The 21,866-nt window shown below is 47.8% G+C and overlaps 1 protein-coding gene across 4 annotated transcripts in view; it reads right to left on the bottom strand.

The window, feature by feature from the left end:
- Positions 1–91: 91 nt before the first annotated feature.
- Positions 92–21,866, bottom strand: part of AUH (AU RNA binding methylglutaconyl-CoA hydratase) — a 93,212-nt gene continuing 71,437 nt past the window's right edge. For all 4 annotated transcript variants that reach the window (XM_084796942.1, XM_084796943.1, XM_084796944.1 and 1 more), the window contains 4 exons: positions 5,460–5,647; positions 4,207–4,257; positions 2,917–2,964; positions 92–651 (listed from right to left, as the gene is read on the bottom strand). In XM_084796942.1, the coding sequence (XP_084653068.1) occupies positions 574–651; positions 2,917–2,964; positions 4,207–4,257; positions 5,460–5,647 (365 nt within the window). In that variant the 3' untranslated portion in view covers positions 92–573. The remainder of the gene's footprint in view (positions 652–2,916; positions 2,965–4,206; positions 4,258–5,459; positions 5,648–21,866) is intronic.

Raw genomic sequence — 21,866 nt, 5'->3', positions numbered from 1 at the left:
AACCATGTCACAAGGTTCCTTGCCAGGATAAGCAAAGAGACTTTACTCCGAAATCCATTCTGAAAGCCTGAGCAAAGGGGCAAGACGCAGATTCTCAACACATCCTCCACCGACTTTATTGAAACTGGGGGTTTTACTCAGAGTCCACCCAGGTCCTCAGGTGCAATGTGTCTGTAGTACATTAATTACTCAGCATCTTCATTTGGTATAACTGCACATTTTTTGGTATACAGAAATAGTTTTATTTTTTAATGCAGCACATTAGACACACAATCAATAATTCCCTAGAGTGTGCAATATAAATTATTCACATTAAAAAATTAATGACAGAAAGCCTGGTATGCGGGAAATATTAAAAACATACACCTAATTTTTATGTTTTGACCACAGACACTGCTAGCTTTGTAAGTCTGAATAAATACGGCATGGCGCACAGTGGCTTGAGCACAGATGGGTCTGCTCCAGGCGTAGTGAGCACGCGCTCTCCACTTTGGTCATTGAGACTCCCTGTGGCAGCCACAGGGTGGATCTGAAAGACGCTTTCAGCACTGTAGGGCATCACAGGCTCTCCTCCTATTCTCCTTTATAGCGAGGGGGTCTTTTCTCCTTAAAAGCAAGAAGACCTTCCAGTCTGTCTTTTGTTGAGATGGTCTAAAAAGAGAAGACATGACACACTCTAAATTTTAAAACACAACAGTGTGCTGAGCAGTAACTACGAGAGACATTTGTCCTTTGAATAAGTCTCCTAAGTATGTGGCAGAGACCCCTGTGCTCCTGCTGTGCTCCCTCTGGTGAAACAATGTCAACAGCTTGTGTCAGGGCACACAGCTGCTGTGTCATGCATGTGTATGTGCCGTGGGTTTTGACAGAGGCACAGCACCACCCTCCTGCCACCAGTGTGCACAGAATGGCTTAGCTGCCCCCAAGCACTTTGTTCTCCACGTCCTCATACCCAACCTGTGGAGCACCTCTTCAGGATGCCACTGTACTGTCTGAAATCACTCAGTACCCCATACTTTCAGACTGAGTCCTTCCGTCAATCACTGTGAAGTCAAGGTTCCTCTACGCCCTTGTCTTGCTTGACGTGTCCTACCTTATCATGGTGTGATGTGCCACAGCACAGATGGACCAGCTGGTCTACTATACAGCTGAGCCTACCTTCAAAGTCCCAAAGTAGCACAGGCTGGCCTTGAACTCCCTTGGATTTTGGTTGTGTGCCACTAGGTCTGACTATGAAGGACATCTTGACTGTTTTTAAATTAGTAATTGTGAATAAAGTTTGGTGGCAGCTTTTTTGGGCAGATGAATGTTATCTGGGCAAACATCAAAGGGCGCAGCTGCTGGACAACACTGTCAGAGGACACTCAGCCTTACCTCAAACTGACACCTATCTTGGACCACTGAACCACTAACACCTGGCAGCCCTGGTGAGTGTCAGTGCCCACTGCTCTGAACTCTGGTCACTTAACACACACTGCACAGACTTCAGTTTCCAAATGACAAGTATTTGCAGCATCGTCTCATTTGGCAGTTGGTCACTTGCTCATCTAGTGTGGCAAGGTGGCTATTCAGATCTCTTGTCTTACTGTGAAGACTTAAGAGTCCTTGATGTGTCCCGGATGTGAGACCGTTATCAGATCTGCTTCTCACCCGTCCATCCTTTCAGCAGTGTTCTACTGAGCAAAAGTGAATTTTAATGACATCAAACCTACCCCTCTTCTCTTTTGGAGGCTTCACATTGTCAAAAGCAAGGCTGAACTTCCACCTACATCATCCGTACGCTACTGTTGCTCGTTTCACACTTAGCTTCACACTTGGAATCACATTTTGTACAAAGGGCAAAGTTGTGAGTTTCCATGCACATGAATGACCAGGTGCTCTGTGCCGTCACCTTCACATCCGTCTGCTCTCCACTGAGTGATGGTTGTCCTTTTGTCGAAGTGTCTGTGGCTGGACTGTGTGGTCTCTGGACTCAGCCCCAGGATCCCAGGCTCCTTCACAGCGTCACAAAGTGCTGAAGCCGGACACTCCTGGCTTCCCAGCTTCATCGTCTGGCTACACTGAGCTAACCGCTCTGCATCTTCGGACTCCGAATCAATCTTTTATTCATAAAGTAACAAGTCGAGATGTTTGTCTTGATAGAATCAAATGTTCAGATGTTTTGTCTGTGAGGCAAGGTCTCACTTTACCGTCTAGGCCTGGCTGACCTGGAGTGCACACCTGCCTCTGCCGCTGGAGTGCTAAGATCAAAGGTGAGCACTGCCACACCTACAGGACTGACTTCTAAATGGTGCTGCATTGTCCTCCCCACAAACACGGCCATCTAACGGTGCAGATCCTGGTTTCTGCCACCAGTGTTTACTAGTTTTCTTCTCTAGAGCGTGCGTGTCCTGCAGTGAGTGTTTTGACTATTAAGCAATGGCCATGTGCTTCCCTTGTTGCAGGCACGCAGGGTTAGTGTGATCTCACCAGGACTGCTGATGAGGGGTTCCCATTGTTGATCTTCTGGAATGTTCTCACGCAGTTATGTCACTAGTTTCATTTTTAACTTTTCAAAGTGCGCACTTGCCAATTCTTGTTCTTGTCTCGCTGCATTCGCTTGGCTCCTAACCTGATGCTGAATGGACGGTGACCCTGAGCAGTGAGGACCTCATCGGCACAGGGCTCGCCCGGCTCTTGAGTGACAGCTTTGGTCAGGAATATGTGCTAGGTCTTGACAAAGGCTTCTGCATTTTGTCTATCAACATGACAATACAGTTTTCTATTTCAGTGAAGAGAGAAGGCTCAGAACCCCAGGAACAGTCAGGGAGCCACCGATACCATCGTAGCATGGCGGGGCAGCCTGCAGTCTCAGGGCCCTCCCCTGACGATGGGAGTGCACACACTCACTACTGAACACGTGAGCATGTAACATACCTGAGCATAGCAGGCCTCTTCTATGGCTAGCCCCGTTACTAAGTCAACCTGAGGGTAAGAACATAATCCATTTTAGCAGAATAAGTGGAGTCACTATAAAGTCAGGCTGAATAGCCCCATTCTATATAACTGAGCCCTGAGCCCTTCGGTAGAGCACAGCTGCTGGGAGCTATGTACAGCTTAAGACATGCACCTAGGCTCCTCAACTCACATCCTGACCCCACTACCTGGGAACTGTGCGACCTGGGAAAGCCACGTGACCTCTCTGTGCTCCAGAGGCATATCTGACCAGCGGCTAACTGCAGTACTCACTAGGTGAGGGTTAAATGAAAACTTGCCTGGCACATGGTATCTAAGGTGTTTCTGAAAATATTAAGATTATTAAAGCACTGAAATAAGCCAAATACTTGTAATTTTATAGAATAGCATCCACTGCAGGCAAAGCCACTCTCACTATACTGCCTCACAGCCAAGGAAGCTGTGCAGGCCCCTGTTACTGAGAGGAAAGAGCTTTTTCAGATGCCCAGCTTAACCAAATACCAAAGCCGGACTGGAGAGATGGCTCAACCAGCTTGCTCTGCAAGCAGGAGGCCTGGAGTCTGGATCCCAGCATGCCTGTAAGGAGCTGGCCGTGGTCCTGACATGCCTATCACTCTAGCACTGGGGTGGGGAGTGCACACAGCAGGGTCATTGGGGCTTTGCTGGCTGCCAATGGAAGCAGAAACCATAAGCTCCAGGTTCAAGGAAAGACCCTGCCTTAAAGCGATACCGTGAAGCCTGAAAGAGAATGCCTAGTGCTCTTTAGTCTCAAACAAAAGAGAGCAAGCAAACACACACACACATACTCCCCACCTCGCTCTCCCACCAGAGTTTATGAGAATCTGTGGTGTCTGCTGGTCCCCTAGGCCAGGACCCTTCTTTGCATTCATGTTCCCAGCGTGACATCCAACCCCCCTCAGACCAGCCTGGGCTCACACACTCAAGAGAATCCAGGAAAAAGTCAACACACAGCATGGAGCTGAGCAGCCCTCCTTGAGTTACTGATAGACGTGTGATCTGGCTGAGGGGTCTGTTTCCCCAGGGACTGGATGATGACTCCAACTAAAGCAATGTCAAAGACAACATGGGCTGAGGGGACATCCTGAAGTTTGCAGCTACGGCCCTGAAAGGAAGCCCAGCAGCATCAGTCAGTCAGGCACCTGGAGCCTCTGACTGGAGCATTAGGAAAAGAGCCCAGGAGACTAAGCCTGACTCCAAGACGCAGCCTGCTTCCCCTGCAGGACCACTCACCTCCATCCCTTGGTTAATTGCTAGTTTGGCCACTCTCATTGCAACAGGCCCCTGAAATTCAAAATAAAGAAGCAAGTTTGTTTTAACACTTAAAGCAAATGATGAGAAATATCTCAGTACAATTCACATATTCTGAATGCTGGACCCATGGATTAACTAATAACACAAGATGCCAGATGGAAACTGATTCTCTGAGCCTCTTGGACTCTGGAGTGACTGTCACTGGTCAAACTGGGTCTTGAAGATGGCAGGAGGTGTGTGTCTTTGGATGTCCAGCCCTCCTCAGTTACTGTCCCTCCAAGTGAAGCAGAGGGGCGCACAGGAAGTCGGCCTGGCTCAGCACCACACTAACTAGTGGCATGCCTGAAGGCTGAGAACCTCAGGCTGGAGCTGCAAGGGAGGCTCTGTACCTCACTTATGCACTTGGTACCTCTTCTTTAGCATGGACTGTGGTGATGGCGGGCTGACACAGACGTGTCCCCTCAGGGATGTCTGGGTAACGGAGAGAAGAGCCAGACGCCCTTTTTGAGAACACAGCAACACCCAGGATTCCCCAGCTGTTGTCACTGCCCTAGAGGCAGCCATACTCTCCAGACAGAACTGAGTCCTTTGATCTTACTTACACCTATCCACAGGAGGTAAGGGTCAACTTGGGGCTACATTTCTAATTGAATGGCCTTTCAGATTAAAACACAACAGAGTGCAGCTGAGAAGAGGGCCTACTGGTGCTTACTGGGAGTTCAGATCACCAACACACATGAATGGCAGGTTGGTGTGGCAGCCAGCCTGTAATCCCAGCACTTAGGCAGAAAACATGATGGACAGATGAGCTAAACTACAAAACTCAGGGCTTTGATATATAAGGTGGAAACAATGGAGGAAGACACCAATGTCAGGTCCTGGCCTCCACAGGACTGTGTGCATGTGGGCTCCTGACTCAGGAAGAGACAGTGTCGTTCTACATGTTGGGACATGACATAGCAGGCCACCCTGTCACTCTCTCCAAGGAGATGACTTAGATTAAAGTACTGAGTTGGCAGACAAATGAAAATAATTTGCTAGGAAGTTACACAGTGCGTGCGTGCGTGCGTGCGTGCGTGCGTGCGTGCGTCTGTCTGTCTCCAGTGCAACCTCCAGATTACTTTCAAATCTTAATTTTAATCACTTTCCGTAAGAGGCAGGGCATGGCACCCTGGCATGTGAGATTGGTGCCACACTTGATTTCAAATGGACACAGGTGCTCTTGTCGGTACCTGAGGCAGGAACTCTCTAGCCAGGTCCAGTGCCTTTCTGTAGGCAGCATCCCCTTCCTGGTTCTGCTCTAACACGTGGCTGATCAAGCCCACAGCTTTGGCTTCTTGACCATCAAGAATTCGAGCAGAGAAGATGAGTTCCTTGGCCAGGGACATCCCAATGGCTCGTGGTAATCTCTGCGTGCCTCCTGAAAGGTGGAGGAGAAAGAGTATGTGATGATTTGAAATAATTCCTAAAATGAACTGGGACCAGAGATACTGTGTGCTTCAAGAAAGACTCCAGGGTCTTGAGCTACACATCAATAATGCTGAAAGCACGTAGGAATGTCGTGTCACCGAGTGTTTGGGCACAAGCTCGTATATCCCTCAGGAAAGGTAGGTCTGGAGAGGACAGGCCCTCCTCCCAACACTGGCAAAAGCCAGTGCCATGCCAGCAACCATCTGCAGACAAGCAGGGCTACAAAGAATCCACCTATCAGAACAGTTCCACTGAGCTTCTATTCTAGCCTGGGAAGAACTTACCAAATTATGACAAGTTCAACTCATTAACTTTTGAGAGGCTCTGATGGTGAGTAAATTTTAAGCTCATTCTAACTTAGTGGAAATGAAAGCAACTAATGAAAACTGGCTTTGTCTTACACCACTCACCGTTCCTAAAGGCCTCTACACTGCTGAAGATGCTACTTGCTAACTCACTCGCTCGCTCGCTCGCTCACTTACTCACTCACTCACCCACTCATTCATTCACCTTCCTCCTCATTCAGATGTGCTCTGCTCTCTACTGAGGAAGCCTGCTTTGCAGAGGCAGGACTACACACTTGTTCTCAGCTTGGGCAGTAAGTACCCCAGGGAGTCCTAGAGCCAAGCAACTCTTCACCTCCAAGGTACAACTGCCCAATTTTAGACAAATCACATCAGAGGCTAACGTGTTTAATCCGTGTAGCAATTCACTGCAGCATCTTCTGGGGAAAAGGCTGAGAAGAAAGGCCAGGACACCCCCCCACCCCCACCCCCGCCGCCGGAGCTGGAGTTGTAGGTGGCTGTGAACTGCCCAAATGCATGCTGGGAACTCAAGCTAGATCCTCTTCTAGAGCAGTAAGGACTCTTAATCACTGAGCCATCTCTCCAGCCTCAACCAAGAACTTTTTAATTCTTACAATCCCTAACGTAGATTTTAACCTACTGGATACTTGATAACACTATGAATTTCCTACAGAGACTGCAGCTAGGCCCTCTAGGATGGTGGGAACCAGCGGGCTCTGGAGAGGTCCTGACCCATGCCTGGCAGCACTTCTTAAGTATTCTGCACTGAGTTGAGGCTGATGCCTGCAGGGTAAGCACTGACTATAAGCTGGGGAGGGAGCCCCCTTATTAGAACTTCCATGGCTCTCAGTACATCTTCAACCTTCCCACTGCCACTTTACTAAACACAGCCTCTTCAACAAGGACATTTTACCATCCTGATTTAACTGATATCTGAAGCCCAAGAAGGGGAAAAAAATTGGGAGGAGTAATTTTCTCAAGGATACAGAAAGGTAGCAAACAGCGTCCATAAGGTCAGAAAGCAGACCCCTCTAGTTGACCCTTTGTTATCATCCACTTTGTATCTTCTAGTTTCTAAGTTAGCTCAGGGGCCCGAAATGGCTGCTGAGACCTTGATATCAAGTCTGCAAACCTTGTGGCAAGCAGAAAGAAAGGGAAGATGCAAAAGAGTAGTCCATTTGGCGAAACACTGGCCAATGCCGTCTACTTGTGACTACTCCCCGGCTAGAGCTGGCTCTTTCATGCATGGCTCTGGCTCTGGTAGAGTGGAAGTGGGTACACAATCGGTGGCCACAAGCTCCACGGGCAAAACCAACTTAGCCGGATCACAAGCCCTTTTCATTTACCCATTATTTAAAATAGGACAGAGGCATGCTGGAAACGTAAGGCCTGGCTGGCAAGGCATCAAAACTTCCTTGATCATAGCCTTCCAAAGAGGCAGGGGCCCAGGCAGAGCAAGCTTCTGCCACAAGAGAAATACAATTTGAAGCCCAGGAAGTTGCCACCATCTTTTTCCTCAGCTGCTTCAAACAGGGCAAGCGCCCAGTCTGGGGGGGGGGGGGGGGAGCTGGCAGCAGAGACTTCAGTTCTTCTCCCAGACCACAGCCCTCAAGGCTAAGTGCAGAAGACAGCAACGGAAGCAGTGTCCCTAAAGAAACCTCTGATGCTTCACTATCAACTATAGCATAACATATAAACAACTGAACATCATTTGGGGCCGTCCAGTATGAAATGTGGACTGTAAAGTCGCCATGCTTGGCCTGATTGCTTTCTTCTTCTTTCCTTCCTCTTGACTTCATGGAAGAGGAATGCACACTAACAGGGGACGCCTGGCACATGGACTTCGAGTTGAAAGCTATACAGTCCACAGCAAGGGGTTTTACCAATAGGATTAGCAGTGACCTTTGACCTTTGACTCCTAATAAAGCCTCTCTCTTAAACACGGAGCCCACACTTCAGTAAATGTCCATTCATGCAATAAGACACACAGCTGTGTCAGGGCTTCAGGCAAAGCCTCCTCAGGTGACCAGGGCCCAGTGCTCACACAATTGACTTTCTCTTTACAATATGTTAACAGGCCCTGAACAAGCTGTGTCACAACCACACACAAACCATAGGGATATCTAGCCCCAATCTGTGACCATTGTTTAGAGTATTGTAATGCTGTCTACTCCCCAAGCTCTCGGCATGTTGTAACACAGTGGGTGCGGGGAGCCCACCACCAGAACATATGGGACAAATCAACTGGCTGACTCATGGCAGAACGTTCTGAACCGCACAGGGAGAGCTCTCCCCGGTTCTCGCTGACACCTCACTTAGTAAAAACTAGAATGTCTAAGGACAGGGAGACACAGCTTAGACATCAATTATTTTCACAAGGTCAATTAAGCAACTGGCAGCCAATGAAGGCCCAATGCAGCTTTGGAAATCATGACTGACAGCCTTTTCTATGCATACCCTATATACTGTTAGTGGGAGACACACCCAAGTTTTACTTATTACAAACAAAATGACAGGTTTGAAATGCTTCTATATCCTTTTTTCTTTAACAAAATATGTTCATTCAGACATCACTGTATGTGTCTTAACTTCTCTTTCTGTGGTTCTGGGGAATCTTACCCAGGATCTTGTTAACTGTGCTAAGAGCCCTGCCTCAGAGCTGCACCCAAAGCCGTAATCAGACCCATGTCTGTTACTGTTTTAAAAGCACATCACTGCTGACCGGATGAACAATGCTCCTTTTAAAAGCCATGGGAAGACAGCCAGAGAGCACTCTGACCATTTCCAGCCGCTAGCAGCAGCACAGCGCCCTCTGCGTCATGTGCAGGCTGCAGGCTGAACTCCAAGGGGTTCTTCAGAGCGCCCAGAGAACAAATGATTGTCTCACAACAGCCACTTCCCACAAGGCCAAGTGGAGTCTGAAAGTCTCATCTACGCAGAGACCTTGCCAGCAGCAGGCTTCCACCATCAACACATCATCCAATGGAGGCCTTAAGTTCTCAGGGGCGGCACCCAGAGAAGCTGCTGCCAGGAAGAGGGAGCCATTGAACATTGTATGGCACCAGCAAGCTTGCTCAAGCTGCCAACCTAAGGTAGAATGCCACCAAAAGGCACCATGCCACCATATGCCTATGACCATGTCTACTCTCTCGGTGGCTCCTTCATTTCAATCCCTATTCACATAAACAATATGCTAGAGATTATCACAAATATCAAGAGGCCGGGTCTCTTTCTGTGACAACTGCCTACCTATTCCACCTGAAAGAACAGGTGTGTGTATACAGCAGGACACGGAGGACCACAGCCTTAAAGGAGCCCCTGAGTGTGGAACTCTGACAGGGGCTCTGCTGGAAATACAGCCTCTACACTGACTGTGCGGACGTTCTGCTGACAGCTGGCATGAGCTGTCACACAGCCAGGCTATCCCTTGAGTTCTGTTATCACTTTGTTCTGTATTTTTTCCCCTTACATTTGAAAAGTGTGTGTGTGTGTGTGTGTGTGTGTGTGTGTGTGTGTGTGTGTGTGTGTGTAAGGAGACATAGAGAGGCCAGAGGATCCCCAGGAGCTGGAGTTACAGGTGGTTGTAAGCTGAAAACTGAACTTGTGTCATCTACAAACTAGCGATCTTGGCCTCTACACTGTCCCTCCAGCCACTCTCCTAGTATCTTAAACGCTGACAACCCATTATGCAACAGTGTTTCCAAACTCAGCACAGTTTAACTGTGTCTTCACTGAGCTCTTTACCAAGAAAAGGTTTCATCATCCCTATGGCCAGATGACAGGGCTGTGGTAGTCAGCTACGGTGCCCTACAAAGGACTTTACTAGTCAAAACAACATCTCTGGTCTCTGCAGGCCAGGAACCTAGGAAGCGTGTGCCTGTTGTCTGGCTCTGAACCTCTCAGGGACATAGGCCTTTTCTGCAGGCTCCCTCTGCCTCTGGCCAACATTCTACGTCCTGCACCAGAGAGCCAGGTGAGAGCGGTCTCCTGGCATAGTGTGACACAGTGGAGTGACTGAAGAGAGACAAGACAAGAGAGGGAGGTCACAGTCCTAACAACCTCTGGGAGGGAAGTCAACCCAATGAGTGAGCCTTCGGGGGGGGGAGGCAGCTGTCAGAACAGAGCATGTGACAGGCACTGTGTTTCCCTTCCTACGTCTCTTCTTCTAGAAAGCCTTCAGAACACTTCCCGAAAGTCAACTGTCATCCTCGCTCTTTCCAGGTTAAGGAGGAGAGGGAACCAGAGCATGTTAGCGAGTCACCTTTAAAACACAAGGGAGCAGGGAGAGATAACATGGAAGACGCTGCTTGTGGACAGCTCATTACAGGGGACGTGGTACTTGCCCAAGACAGTGAAGAGTAAAAGACACAGTATACACACATGAGGAACTTTTACCCCATTAGCATTGGAGCTGGGAGCTTTCCCCTCCATGAGGGACTTAAGGGCTTAAGCATCCTCAGTAGCAGACACACACTCTACCTCAACCCAATTCCTTCTCACAAATGCCAGGCTACCAGCCAGCCAGCAAAATATTATTGAAAAAAGGAACATGGAAAAACATTTAATGTTTCCAAAATACAACCAAACAATGACTCAGAGATGAATACATAAAAAGTCTATTTTTTTCCTAACAAAAGTAGGTCACATAGAGAAAAACCACAACATTCTGGAATGGCAGAATTGCCATGAACACACAACTAGCATCTACTGGGAGCTGCCTACACACCACACAATGTAACACTATGTCTGCAAGAATCCAGGGGTCCACGTTGTCATTATGCTCACGTATGTCATACTGGAAACCTAGGCTCACAGCACTGCAGTGACCAAGCCATGCATGCTCACTCGTGTGTCCATGAGTGGATAGTGGTAGACCAGATCTGCCTTACTTCACCATCAGGGGCCAGAGCCTGACAACTTCCCACCCAGCTCTCCTTTGATGGACAAAGCCCAGTGAGTATAATCAAAGGAAAGAATGAAACTGACCGTGTCGTCCCTAGAACAGCAGTGACAGTGGCAGAAAGCTTTGAGTGATGAGCTGTGCTCAGCTCAGCCAGCAAGTGCTGCTGAAGGAGAGGAGGAGAGGAGGAGAGGAGGACAGGGCAGCCTCCTCCCCACGCACTCTGCCATGGAAACATATCCTATTATGTGTGATTTTAAGGCCTGGCCAAGGTTATGCTGCCATAGTGCTTGGGACCAGTTCACGTGGAGCTGCCCACTGTTTTCTGTTTTTGTTTTAAAGACAGAAAAATGAATAGCAAGATGAGCACATTTAAACAAGCATGCTCCTTAAGAGTGCACCAAGATGAGGCAGTCAGAACCACTGTCACTGGGGAAACCACTGGGCACTTTGTAAATGCTGGAACAGGAAGGCCCTTCTGGAGAAGCTAGTCCACAACTGCTTTGTATTAAAAAATAGGACAAGCATTCTCTGGGGCATAACCCAGCAAGATGAGGCAACCCTAACCTACTGGAAACACTATTTTTATAAGCCATATCTAACTACTGGTCAATTCTTTAAAACTCTGAGTCATATCTCAAGAAAAACAGAAAAGCAAGACAAATAACATTGCTTAGTTCCCTAAACATAACAAAATATACCACAAAACACCTTAATCCTCATCTAAACCAGCCAGAAAAACCATGGCCAGCATAAACAAGTGTCAGCTTCCTGTGCCTACCCCCAGGCTGCACTGCTAGGAGACCACCAATGCCTGCACCATCCTCCCTCATCGAGTTTCTCTTTCTCAGGCTCAGTTCCCCCAAGATGAGCGCAATCTAATGGAAAACATAGAAGTAGTTCGTGGATTTACAATGCTGCTGCTTGGTGACACCTCTGCTCCATGCCAGTTGGGCACAGTCTACACTACTGGGCGCACTCACCTACACCAGGCTTCTACATTCAAGCCCCATCCCAATCTCTAGGTATGCATCTAGAGGGAAAGAATGTGACAGGACTCGTCTGTGGTTTTCGGCATACACTGGGGATCTTAGAACACAGGCCCTCCCATCAGGGGCAACAGATATATTAGCAGTGTCTTTACAATAACGTTGGTCAAAGCTGTCATAATAAAATGTCGGGTAACTCCACAGCACTGGCCACCCACAGACTTCCTTCTCAGAGACTGCTCATAAAAAACAAACACGTAAGCTGAGCTTCAACACTCATGTTTTTACAAAGTTTTTGCTCTTTCATATTTCAAACTATTTTAGGACATAACTGGAAGTTAGTCTGTCTAATGCTGACATATTTTCATTCTACCCACATCTAACAACCAGCCCCTTGCCTACACTGCTGAGTGTATGGGCGACAAACCTGCAAGACAGGGCAGTGCCCCTCCTGTTACAGTGCCAACCTGTCCTCAGCGTCAGCGTTCTATACCTGCTTGGGGTTGGAGGCAGTGCTTATATAGAAGATCACTAAAGTGACTGTGGGACACAGTTGACAGATGTATGGTGTGTGTGTGTGTGTGAGAGAGAGAGAGAGAGAGGGGAGGGAGAGAGGGAGTGAGAGAGAGGGAAGGAGAGGGAGAGAGGGAAGGAGAGAGGGAGAGAGGGAGAGAGAGGGGAGAGAGAGAGAGAGAGAGAGAGAGAGAGAGAGAGAGAGAGAGAGAGAGAGAGAGAGAGAGAGAGTAACCCACACTGTCAGTATTTTAAATGAATCCCCCACACTAATTCTAAACTTACAATGTAAAGTATAGATACCTATAGGGTACTTAGGTCATAGCTAATTCTTCTCCACTCTCTTCAAAGTCTGTGAAAAAAACTAGTTGAAAAGGCTTGGAGGAGGGTGAAGTCAGTGTGGGCAGACAGCCCTCAAGAGGAAGAGGCGCAAGAGCAAGCATTCAAGCCAGGACACAGCAAGCTGGGATTCCAAAATACAGCCCCTCCCTCCCTTGTCAGATGGGTCCCAGAATGACAGACACTTTGTTTTTTACCTGACAAAAGGAAAGGTAGGGACAAAGCAGAAAATATTACAATCACTATTCAGTAGTTTTTTTTTTTTTTAAATCAGATGATTATCTCAAAAGATGCAGAGAACCTTCTACAAAATTCACCTTCCCTTCATGATAAAAGCCTTGAAGAAAACAGGAAAAGAAGGGACATTCCCCACCATAATAAAGAGCTACGTATAACAAACCTAGAGCCATTGCTGCATTAATAGGGGGACCAAGGATGAGACAAACGTGACTACTAACTCCATGACTCACACAGAGCTTAGCAAGCCAGAACAATACGCAAGGCAAAGAGGCAGACAGGACATGAGTAGGAAACAGTTACAACATCCCCGTCTGGGATGACATGATCTTACACCCTGAAGACCCTAACGACCATGAGAAAACACTTTGATCTGATGAACACTTTCAGTGAAGTGGTAGGAAGCATAAAGAAATCATTAGCCTTTCAGTGTACCAATAACAAGCACACTGAGAAAGAGATCAGGAGAACAAACCCCCTGGAACAGCTCTGAATGAACACACGAATGAACGGACAAAGGAGCACACAGACAAAATACACACAAGTAAGCTCAACCAAACATGGAAGACTTTTGTAAGAAAACAAAACAAAACAACGTAAGATACTGAAGAAAGGAAGGAAGGAGGGCGGTATAAAGTGGAAAGACTCCCTATGCTTGTACATCAGCAGAATCCATGGAGTCAACGTGGCTATGCTACTAAAAAACAATCTACAGAGCCAAATAATTATCATCAAAACCCAAAGACATTCTTCAAAGAAAAACCTCAGAACTAATACAGAAGCACAGAAGATCCAGAATAGCCAAAGGAACCGTGAGCAGAAAAGGCAATGGCAAAGGTATCACAATGACTGATTTCAAATTATACTGAGAGCCATAGTGACAAAGACAGCACGGACATGGACATGCAGACCAACAGAATACCACAGAGGACCCAGAAATAAGGCCACCTCTGTAGCCACCTGTTGACAAAGGTGCCAAAATTACAATAGGAGAAAGAAAAGCCTCTTCAACAAAGTGCTGGGAAAGCCAGACATCCAAATGTAGAAAGTCAAACGAGATTCCCCCTCACACTGAGTAAAAACCAACTCACAATGGGGATAAGACTTGAAATTTTAAAGCTGATAGAAGAGACTTCAGGCTACAGGCAAGCAAGGACTTTCTGAATAGGCTCAACAGCTCGGAAAAAGAGCAAAAACCGACAAGTGGGCTCACTTCTCATTTAAGAAATTTCTGTACAACAAAGAAAAAGAATGTGAACTCGAGACAATCTTCAGCCAGACATCTGGTAGGTGTACACAGAGAAGATAAAAAGAACATGAACTGAAACACGAAAGCCTCCAAAAATCCAACAAGGGCCAAGTGAAATGAACAGGCAGAGCTCAAGAAAGCCAGAGTAGCTGGTCAACAAAGACATAATGAAATGTGCAATGTCCTTAGTCATCAAGGAAATATAACCTGTCAGATTAACAGCTGACACACACAGACACACACAGTCACACACACACACACACACACACACACACAGAAACACACAGACATACACACACACACACACACACACACACACACACACACACACACACACACACACACACACAAATGCTGGCGAGAGCACACTGCAGTAGGAATTAAACCAGTGCAGCCAACATAGAAATCAGTATGATGATCTGCAAAAAAACTAAAGCTGTATCTGCCTGTGACCCAGCTACATCCTCAGTACACCCACAGGAACCAGGGAGCAGACAACAGAGACACCTGTACAGATGTGCTTACTGCAGCACCAGTCATGATAGTCATGCTACGGGGTCAACACAGGTGGCCGCCAGCAGATGAATGGATCAAAGCCTGTGACACACACAAGCTGGGGTACTATTGAGCCATAAAGCAAAATGAAATCATGGTATGTGCCACGAAGTGGGGAGAGCTGGAGCTGTCACATTAAGTGAAACAAGCTTGGCTCAGAAAGACAAATATTGCATGTTTTCCTGCTCCCTCTCTCATGTGCATGAGGAGGAACGTGTAGAGGCGGGAACTACTTGAAAGGAGGAAGTAGACTAGTGGGAATGGGGTGGAGGGAGACAAAAGAGGGAAATGATCAAAACAACACACACTCACATACAAGAATGTCATAACAAAACCCCTGATCATATACAATGAATACATGCCGATAAAAAAATAAGAGTCAACTCCTTAGTCACTAATCTCCTGTTGGGCAGATACAAATCTGAGGCCAGCAGCCAAGTGAGAGGTGTACACAGCTCAGACCTCAAGTGGACATGAGCCAAAAGGAGCAAAGCCTGCATCCTGGCAGCTTCTCTCTCAATGCTCCCACTCCCCTCATACTGTGGTGACTGTCACTACCTTCCCTGGCCAGTCTGCCCTGGCTCCTGCTCACATACGCAGAGAGACGAGGGCTGACACCCTTCCCCAGACCCAGCAAGGGTTGGGCTGTGGGGAGTGGGCCTTCTCTGCAGGTGTTCTTTTCTGGCCCTGTCTCAGCACAAGCCTGTAGGATGATGCAGGACATAAGGACAAGGCCTCATTGCCCAGCTATCCTGGCAAGAGCCAATCTGGCTGACCAGACATGTGATTGGACCCAGACAAAGCACTTGCCCATAAGTAACTGGAACCAGTAGCACATGTTTGTATATTTAAAAAAACAAACAAAGCAAACCTTTTGTAAAGCTTAAGAAGGCAAAGGGGGAAACTAGCTAACAAAAGAAAACACTGCCAACTGGAAACAGTCACAGACAAGGAACTGATTCCTATTAACCAGAGGTTCTCACTGAAACTAGCAGGCTAAAGATGGAAAGGGGCGGTGCCTCAAATAGATATTAGAATGTCAATTTGGCAAGAGAGAGAAGGGGGGGGGAGGGAGGGAGGTATGAAGTACACAAACTCTGAACACAGCAACTACTAAAGTTGGGAAAAGAGGCTGCTAGGATCACCACACGCCCTTGGAACATGTACCTTTCAGAGATCCGGTAGTCTTGGGTGCCTACTAAACAGCACACTGGGACACAGTATGTGATGCTTTCCCCTTGTGACATTATTTTAATAACAAAGAAAGGAAAACAAAGTCTCTGTGTACCAACAGGGAGCCAGGTGCACAGACACAGTAATGGGTGATGTACTTGCAGCTGTAAAATGTGCAGTAGTCTCACACAGACTGCTACCACAGACCACATGCTGCCACACAGCTCAGATACAGACAGATGCTCAACTTCAGAAGAAAATTCCAAAGTGTTTCCTAAATTGTGCCTATCCCACGTAGCCCATCCAAGTTCCAGCTGCCCGACCCACGCCAACAACAGTGCCTTCAGTGTGATGCCCATGGCTGGAGGTACTCAGCAGCCCTTCCACTTAGGAAAACGTGCTCAAATCTCTTGGCTCTTCCTTCAACTGGTTTCTTAAAGTTTCCAAGGAAATCTGTTCAAATCTCTTGGCTGTTTTTTCAACTAGTTTCTTTCGTTTTCCTTCTATTGAGTTTCAGGGGCTCTTTACATATTGCGGGCACACAGTTCTCCATCAGTCAGGACACTGACTGCATATACTTTCCCCCAGTTCACCCAGTGTCTCCTGGCAACAGACTTTTTCATTTAGATGGACCTGGCTGGCGTCCTGCGGGTCATGGGAGAAGAGTTCTAGAACCCCTGGTTTAGGTACCAATAAATTCGTAAGTCCCTGATGTAGACAGTACAGTATATGCAAATCTATGTTAATTCTCCTGCACATACATAAGCTGTCTCTAGATAATTATACAACTTAAATCCTATGCAAGAGGGGCTGTACCGTAACGCTTGTGGAAGGCAGTCGGCACATGCTCAGGACCAAGTCTTCAAATGCTTTTGGCTCTGAGTTGGATAGACTCATGAATGACAAACTCTGGATGCTGAAAGCCACAGCATCTCTACGTTCTTCTCAACGGGCTGATGCTCTTGGTGCCTGGTAATTCAGAAATCTTACTTTCTAACTCAAGAGCAGAAACATTTCTGCCTCTGAACTTCGCTGTGAGTCTCTACTTGGGTTTCTGTACTTAGGTCTTGGGTTCACATTTATTACTTCTGCCTTGTGGGCAGACATGGAGACTGCTGCTTACTCTTTGCCTGGGGACAATCAGTAGGATGAGGCCCCTCCCAACGAGCTGCCTCGGAGCCAAGCCTTGTTATTAAAGGTTTACATTTGATAGGTTATTATCTTTGTCTCGGAAGGAGCAAAACGCTCAAAATGATGTTTCTCTTTCTAAAAATGCCTACAGTTATTAGAAGTATGAGCACAAAGTCTAGGGGGGCTGCGGGAACAGCAGCAGCCAGGGCTGGGAGGCGGAGCATGGGGCAGGTCAGCACATGGACATTTATAGAGATGGCAGGGGCCTCGTGCTTGGAAGCAGGTCACACAAGCACACCACTAGCAGCAGGGTGACAAAGCCTGCTGGCCTGCTGGATGGGCACTCTGGGTTAATGGTACAGAGAGAAAATGAGAAGCAAAGGCTGCAGCGACCACACAGAGCTCTGCAGGAGGCACAGCATGGCCTCGGGAATCGCTGATGCTGGCAGCTGACTGCACACAGCTACAGCAGGAATGGAGCAGCACAGTAAGAAAGACACGTGTAAAAAGCAGACTTTTTTTTTTTACACAAATTATACATACTACAGACAAGTATAAAGCTGCATATAACATGTGCTTCAACTGCTGTCTCCCTTCACTTTAAAAAAAATTTTAAGGATTTTCAAAAAATTTTAAGGGTTCCTGTATAGTTTCCACTACTCTTTTCTTTCGGGAACTAAAGGGAGGGAGGAGAAGCCTCTCAAACAGTGGTTCTTAACCTTCCCAGTACTGCAAGCCTCTAATACAGTTCCTCACGGTGTTTACCAACAATAACAATGTTCTTACTGCTACTTAGGACTGTTATTTTGCTACAGCTAGGACTCAGAACCTAAATATCTGGTACTCGATGGTCTTAGGCAGCCCCTGTGGAAGGGCAAGTCAACTCTCAAAAGGGCTGCAACACACAAGCTGAGCACTGCTGCTCCAGGTCAAATGCAGAAGGTCAGAAAACTGCCCTGGATTTGCTTTGCAGGGGCGGGTCTACAGATGGAAGCATCCGGACTATGGCTGCCCAGCTCTCAAGAGCCCGCCCCAGGCATTCACCTGCATCCGTCTTTGCTGCCAGCCGCAGGCCAGGGTACAGGTTTTTCTGATTCCCCTGCATATTTATTTTAACCATGTAGTCACGTTAAGCCGTTCTGCCAAGGGACCTGTCAGCTCCAAAACTCGGCAGTGCACAGTAGGGGTTCTGACACTCTTCTCACCTGAAAGATTAAAACGTGCCAGCGTTTTCTGTACACAGATACTCAAGAGAGCTCCAAGGCATCTCCCTGCCTCTGTCTCCCCAGTGCTGGCACACACTGCCACACCCTGCTTTTTTACATGGATTCTGGGATTAAACTTGGGTGCTCAGACTTGCATGACAAGCATTCTGCAGACTGAGCCATCTCCCTGGTGGCCACTCATCCTCTTATTTGGTGATGTCGGGTGGTAGCACTGACCATTACTACAGGAACAACCTGGTAATGCGTGCCTCACCTGAAAGAAGTTCCACCTTTCCCAGCCTAAAGCTGGAGAGCAACCAGCAGGAAGCTGAGAAGACACTGCTTTCTTCTCTCTGAAAGACAGCCATCATGTCTGCAAGCTTACTCAACAGGAGAAATTGCCAGGTTTCCAGCACGTAGTTTTCCTGGCTACTTCTTTGTCAACTTAACACAAACTAGTCATCTAGACTGCGAAAATACCTCAATGAGATCCAGGATAAGGCACTTTCATAATTGGGAATTGATGGGAGGGAGCCCAGTCCATGGTGAGTGGTGCCATCCCTGGGTTAGTGGTCCTGTCTATAAGAAAGCCACCTGAGCCAAAGCCATGGGAGCAAGCCAGTAAGCACGGCCTCTGCATTAGCTCCTGCCTCTAGGTTCCTGCCCCACTTATGTTCCTGTCCTGACTTCCTTCGGTGATGATGTGGAAATTAAAACCAAATAACCCCTTTCTTCCTCAAGTTTCCTCACCTTCCTCAAGTTGGTATGGTACTTCATCACAGCAGTAGTAACCTAAGACAGCAGTGGATCACGGTGTCGCCCACGAGATCTGTCCTTCCTGTTGTTAATGGAGGACAGAGCTATGTTCCCATGCTATTCTCAAACTCCTGGGCTCAAATCCTGCTTCAACCATGGCTTTCAATTATACAGGACTCCTGGCACACACTGCCATGTTCTACTGGTGCTAGTCTCCATCTGATGACAGCAGATGGACAGTCACTTCCAAGACAAGCCCCTGCTGTCAGACTGCACGTGATGACAAGCATGACTCCAATACCTAGGGGCTCTTCACCCGAACACAGAGCGGGCAGTCCTGTACTAGGGAGCATGCATACCTCTGGCTGCTGGGAAGGCAGAGGGACAAGCTAGAGAGGTCTCTCCAGAACCCATGGGCAACTTCCTCATACAAGGCAAACCTGTGAGGCCACCAAGATGCCTGGGCCTCCTCCCCTCTCCCTGCCTGTGGTCTGAGTGCAGCAGCAATGCTCTGCGAGCCCTCTCCCCTAACAACAGCAAATGCCCCTGCTATCTGGAATGTCCTGGCATAACCAAGTGTTAAGCTCTTAGGAGTTTTCCTAACTCATAGTCCATCCTTCTCAGCGAGGGACATCCGTGTGCTCTCATCTGTCCTCCAAGCAGAGGCTGCCTGAAGAAGCACACTCTGTGCGTTACATGTTCCACGAGAACTCGGGAAGGAAATTCGCCTGTGGGATCTGCACTACTTACAGAGGAGCCGGGCTTCTGAGAGGAGCCACTGGAGAGTAGTAAATACAAGTCAATCATGGCTGATCAAGTATTCATTACAAAAGCCAGAAGGTGTGGCTTCTCAAAGAGCCTGTAAAAGAAAAAGGGAAAGGGGGCCAAGTGTGGAATACACGCCAGGACAGAGGGCCTCTCTACTTCGATCTGTCTCCTGAGCACATTCCCTGGCTCCCTGATAATCCTATGGCTTCTGTGCATCCCACTCAGGACAGGGACAGATCCTTACACTGAGCAAGCAATGGATGGTTCCCACTGGCCCTTGAGTGCTGTGACTATATAGTTGTGTCCCATGTCCACGGGTTCTGCCCCCACAGATTCAAGCACTGCTGAACACACACAGACACTTGCCCTGGCCCCTACCCTCTGAATAATGCTGCCTGACAGACATCTGCCCTGTATGTAAGTAGACCAGCAATCAGAGGTCATTTAGAGTACAGGGCTGGGCGCGGGTCACATGCAAATATGCTTTCATTAAGGGATGTGACATCCTAAGACTGTGTTCTCCACGGGGAGGGTGGTCTGGGAGCCACCCTCAGTGTGCAGGAAGCCATTTCTCTGTTCCAGTTCCCTCAGCATCTTCTCTGGTTAAGTGGGTCTCTGTGTTTGACTGAGCTACCAAAGCTGTTGAGAAAATCCACGCACTACCACTCAATCTCTCTTGTCTCTCTTTTTAACAATGTTCACATATGACTGAGGAACAGCAGCACAGAAATAACCACCCTGATAAAGACATTACCTGGGGCTTCTGTGTAGCAGGCGCTCACGCACGCTAGCCCAGCACCCACATGTACCATCCCCCACACCAAGTCTAGGGCCCATCAGCAGGTACGGCGAGCTGAGGGCTCACACTTTACCACCATGCTACCTCTAATGTTTCTCTAAGGATGACAAGGCCGGGAAGCTGCCCTGCAGTGTTCTGATCCGCAAGGCTAGAGACATAATGGGGACAACTGGGTAGCCAAGGTCCAGCCCTGGATACAAAAAAGCAAAAGTCCCCCTGGAGAACACACCACAAGAGCAGTGTCACAGATCGAGATGAAGACAGGATCTATTCAGACTGAGGCATCAGAACAATGTCACTCTGCCATTTTCCCCAGAGAACTGTAGCCACAGAGGGTACAGAGGTGTGTTAGGTAATCGGAACAGGCACGTTTCTATTTCCACTGTAGTTTTCTAGGGTTTGGGGTGTGCAGCTCAGTGGTAGAGCACTTGCCTACCATGTACAAAGCCCTGGAGTCTATCCTGGCACTGCAGATAGATAGCCAGATAGGTAGGTATGAGACAGACAGACAGATAGATCAAATATATGATTTTTTAAAGTATAATAGGACCCATTGCTTTTTAGAAAATTAAAAATTTTTTATTTTGTGTGTGTGGCCAGTATGTATTGACTCACGTGGGTATAGTGTATGTTCAGGTGTGCACATGCCTACAGGCTGACACCAAGTGTCTTCCTCTACCCTCTGCACCCTGTTTGTTAAACAGTGTCTCACTGAACCTAAAGCTCACCAGACCAGCGGGGCTGACCTCCCGTCTCTACCGAGTGCCGTCCTCACAGCGCGTGCCTGTGCAGTGTGCATTCTAACGGCTAAGCCAGCATCCCAGACCCTCGCGCAGTTCTCTCAGTAGATGTGCACCTAAGGAAGAGCTCTACCGCAGAAGTCCGGCTACTCAAGGGAAACTGGCGAAACTAACTGGGCAGTCCACAGTCTCATGCTTAATACGATGCAGCGAGGGGCTAGAGAGATGGCTCAGTGGTCAAGAGCGTGTGCTGTTCTCACAGAGGTTCCTTTTACACACACCACACAGCTTACAACCACCTGCAACTCCAGTGCTAGGGGATCCAACAGCGTGAGCCGCTACAGGTACCCGCACACATGTGGTGTCCGTAAAAACTCACACAGCCACACAGACATACACACTAATTATTTTTTAATCTAAAACAAACAAACCCCTTAAAGAAGAGATACAAACTTAGAATATTCTTTCAGGGGACCAAGACCACACGTCACGCTATTCAGTCAGGCCCCT

The sequence above is a fragment of the Acomys minous genome (assembly GCF_964271855.1).
Source record: "Acomys minous genome assembly, chromosome: 9".
Lineage (NCBI taxonomy): Eukaryota > Metazoa > Chordata > Mammalia > Rodentia > Muridae > Acomys > Acomys minous.
This window is presented reverse-complemented; position numbering and strand designations above follow the sequence as displayed.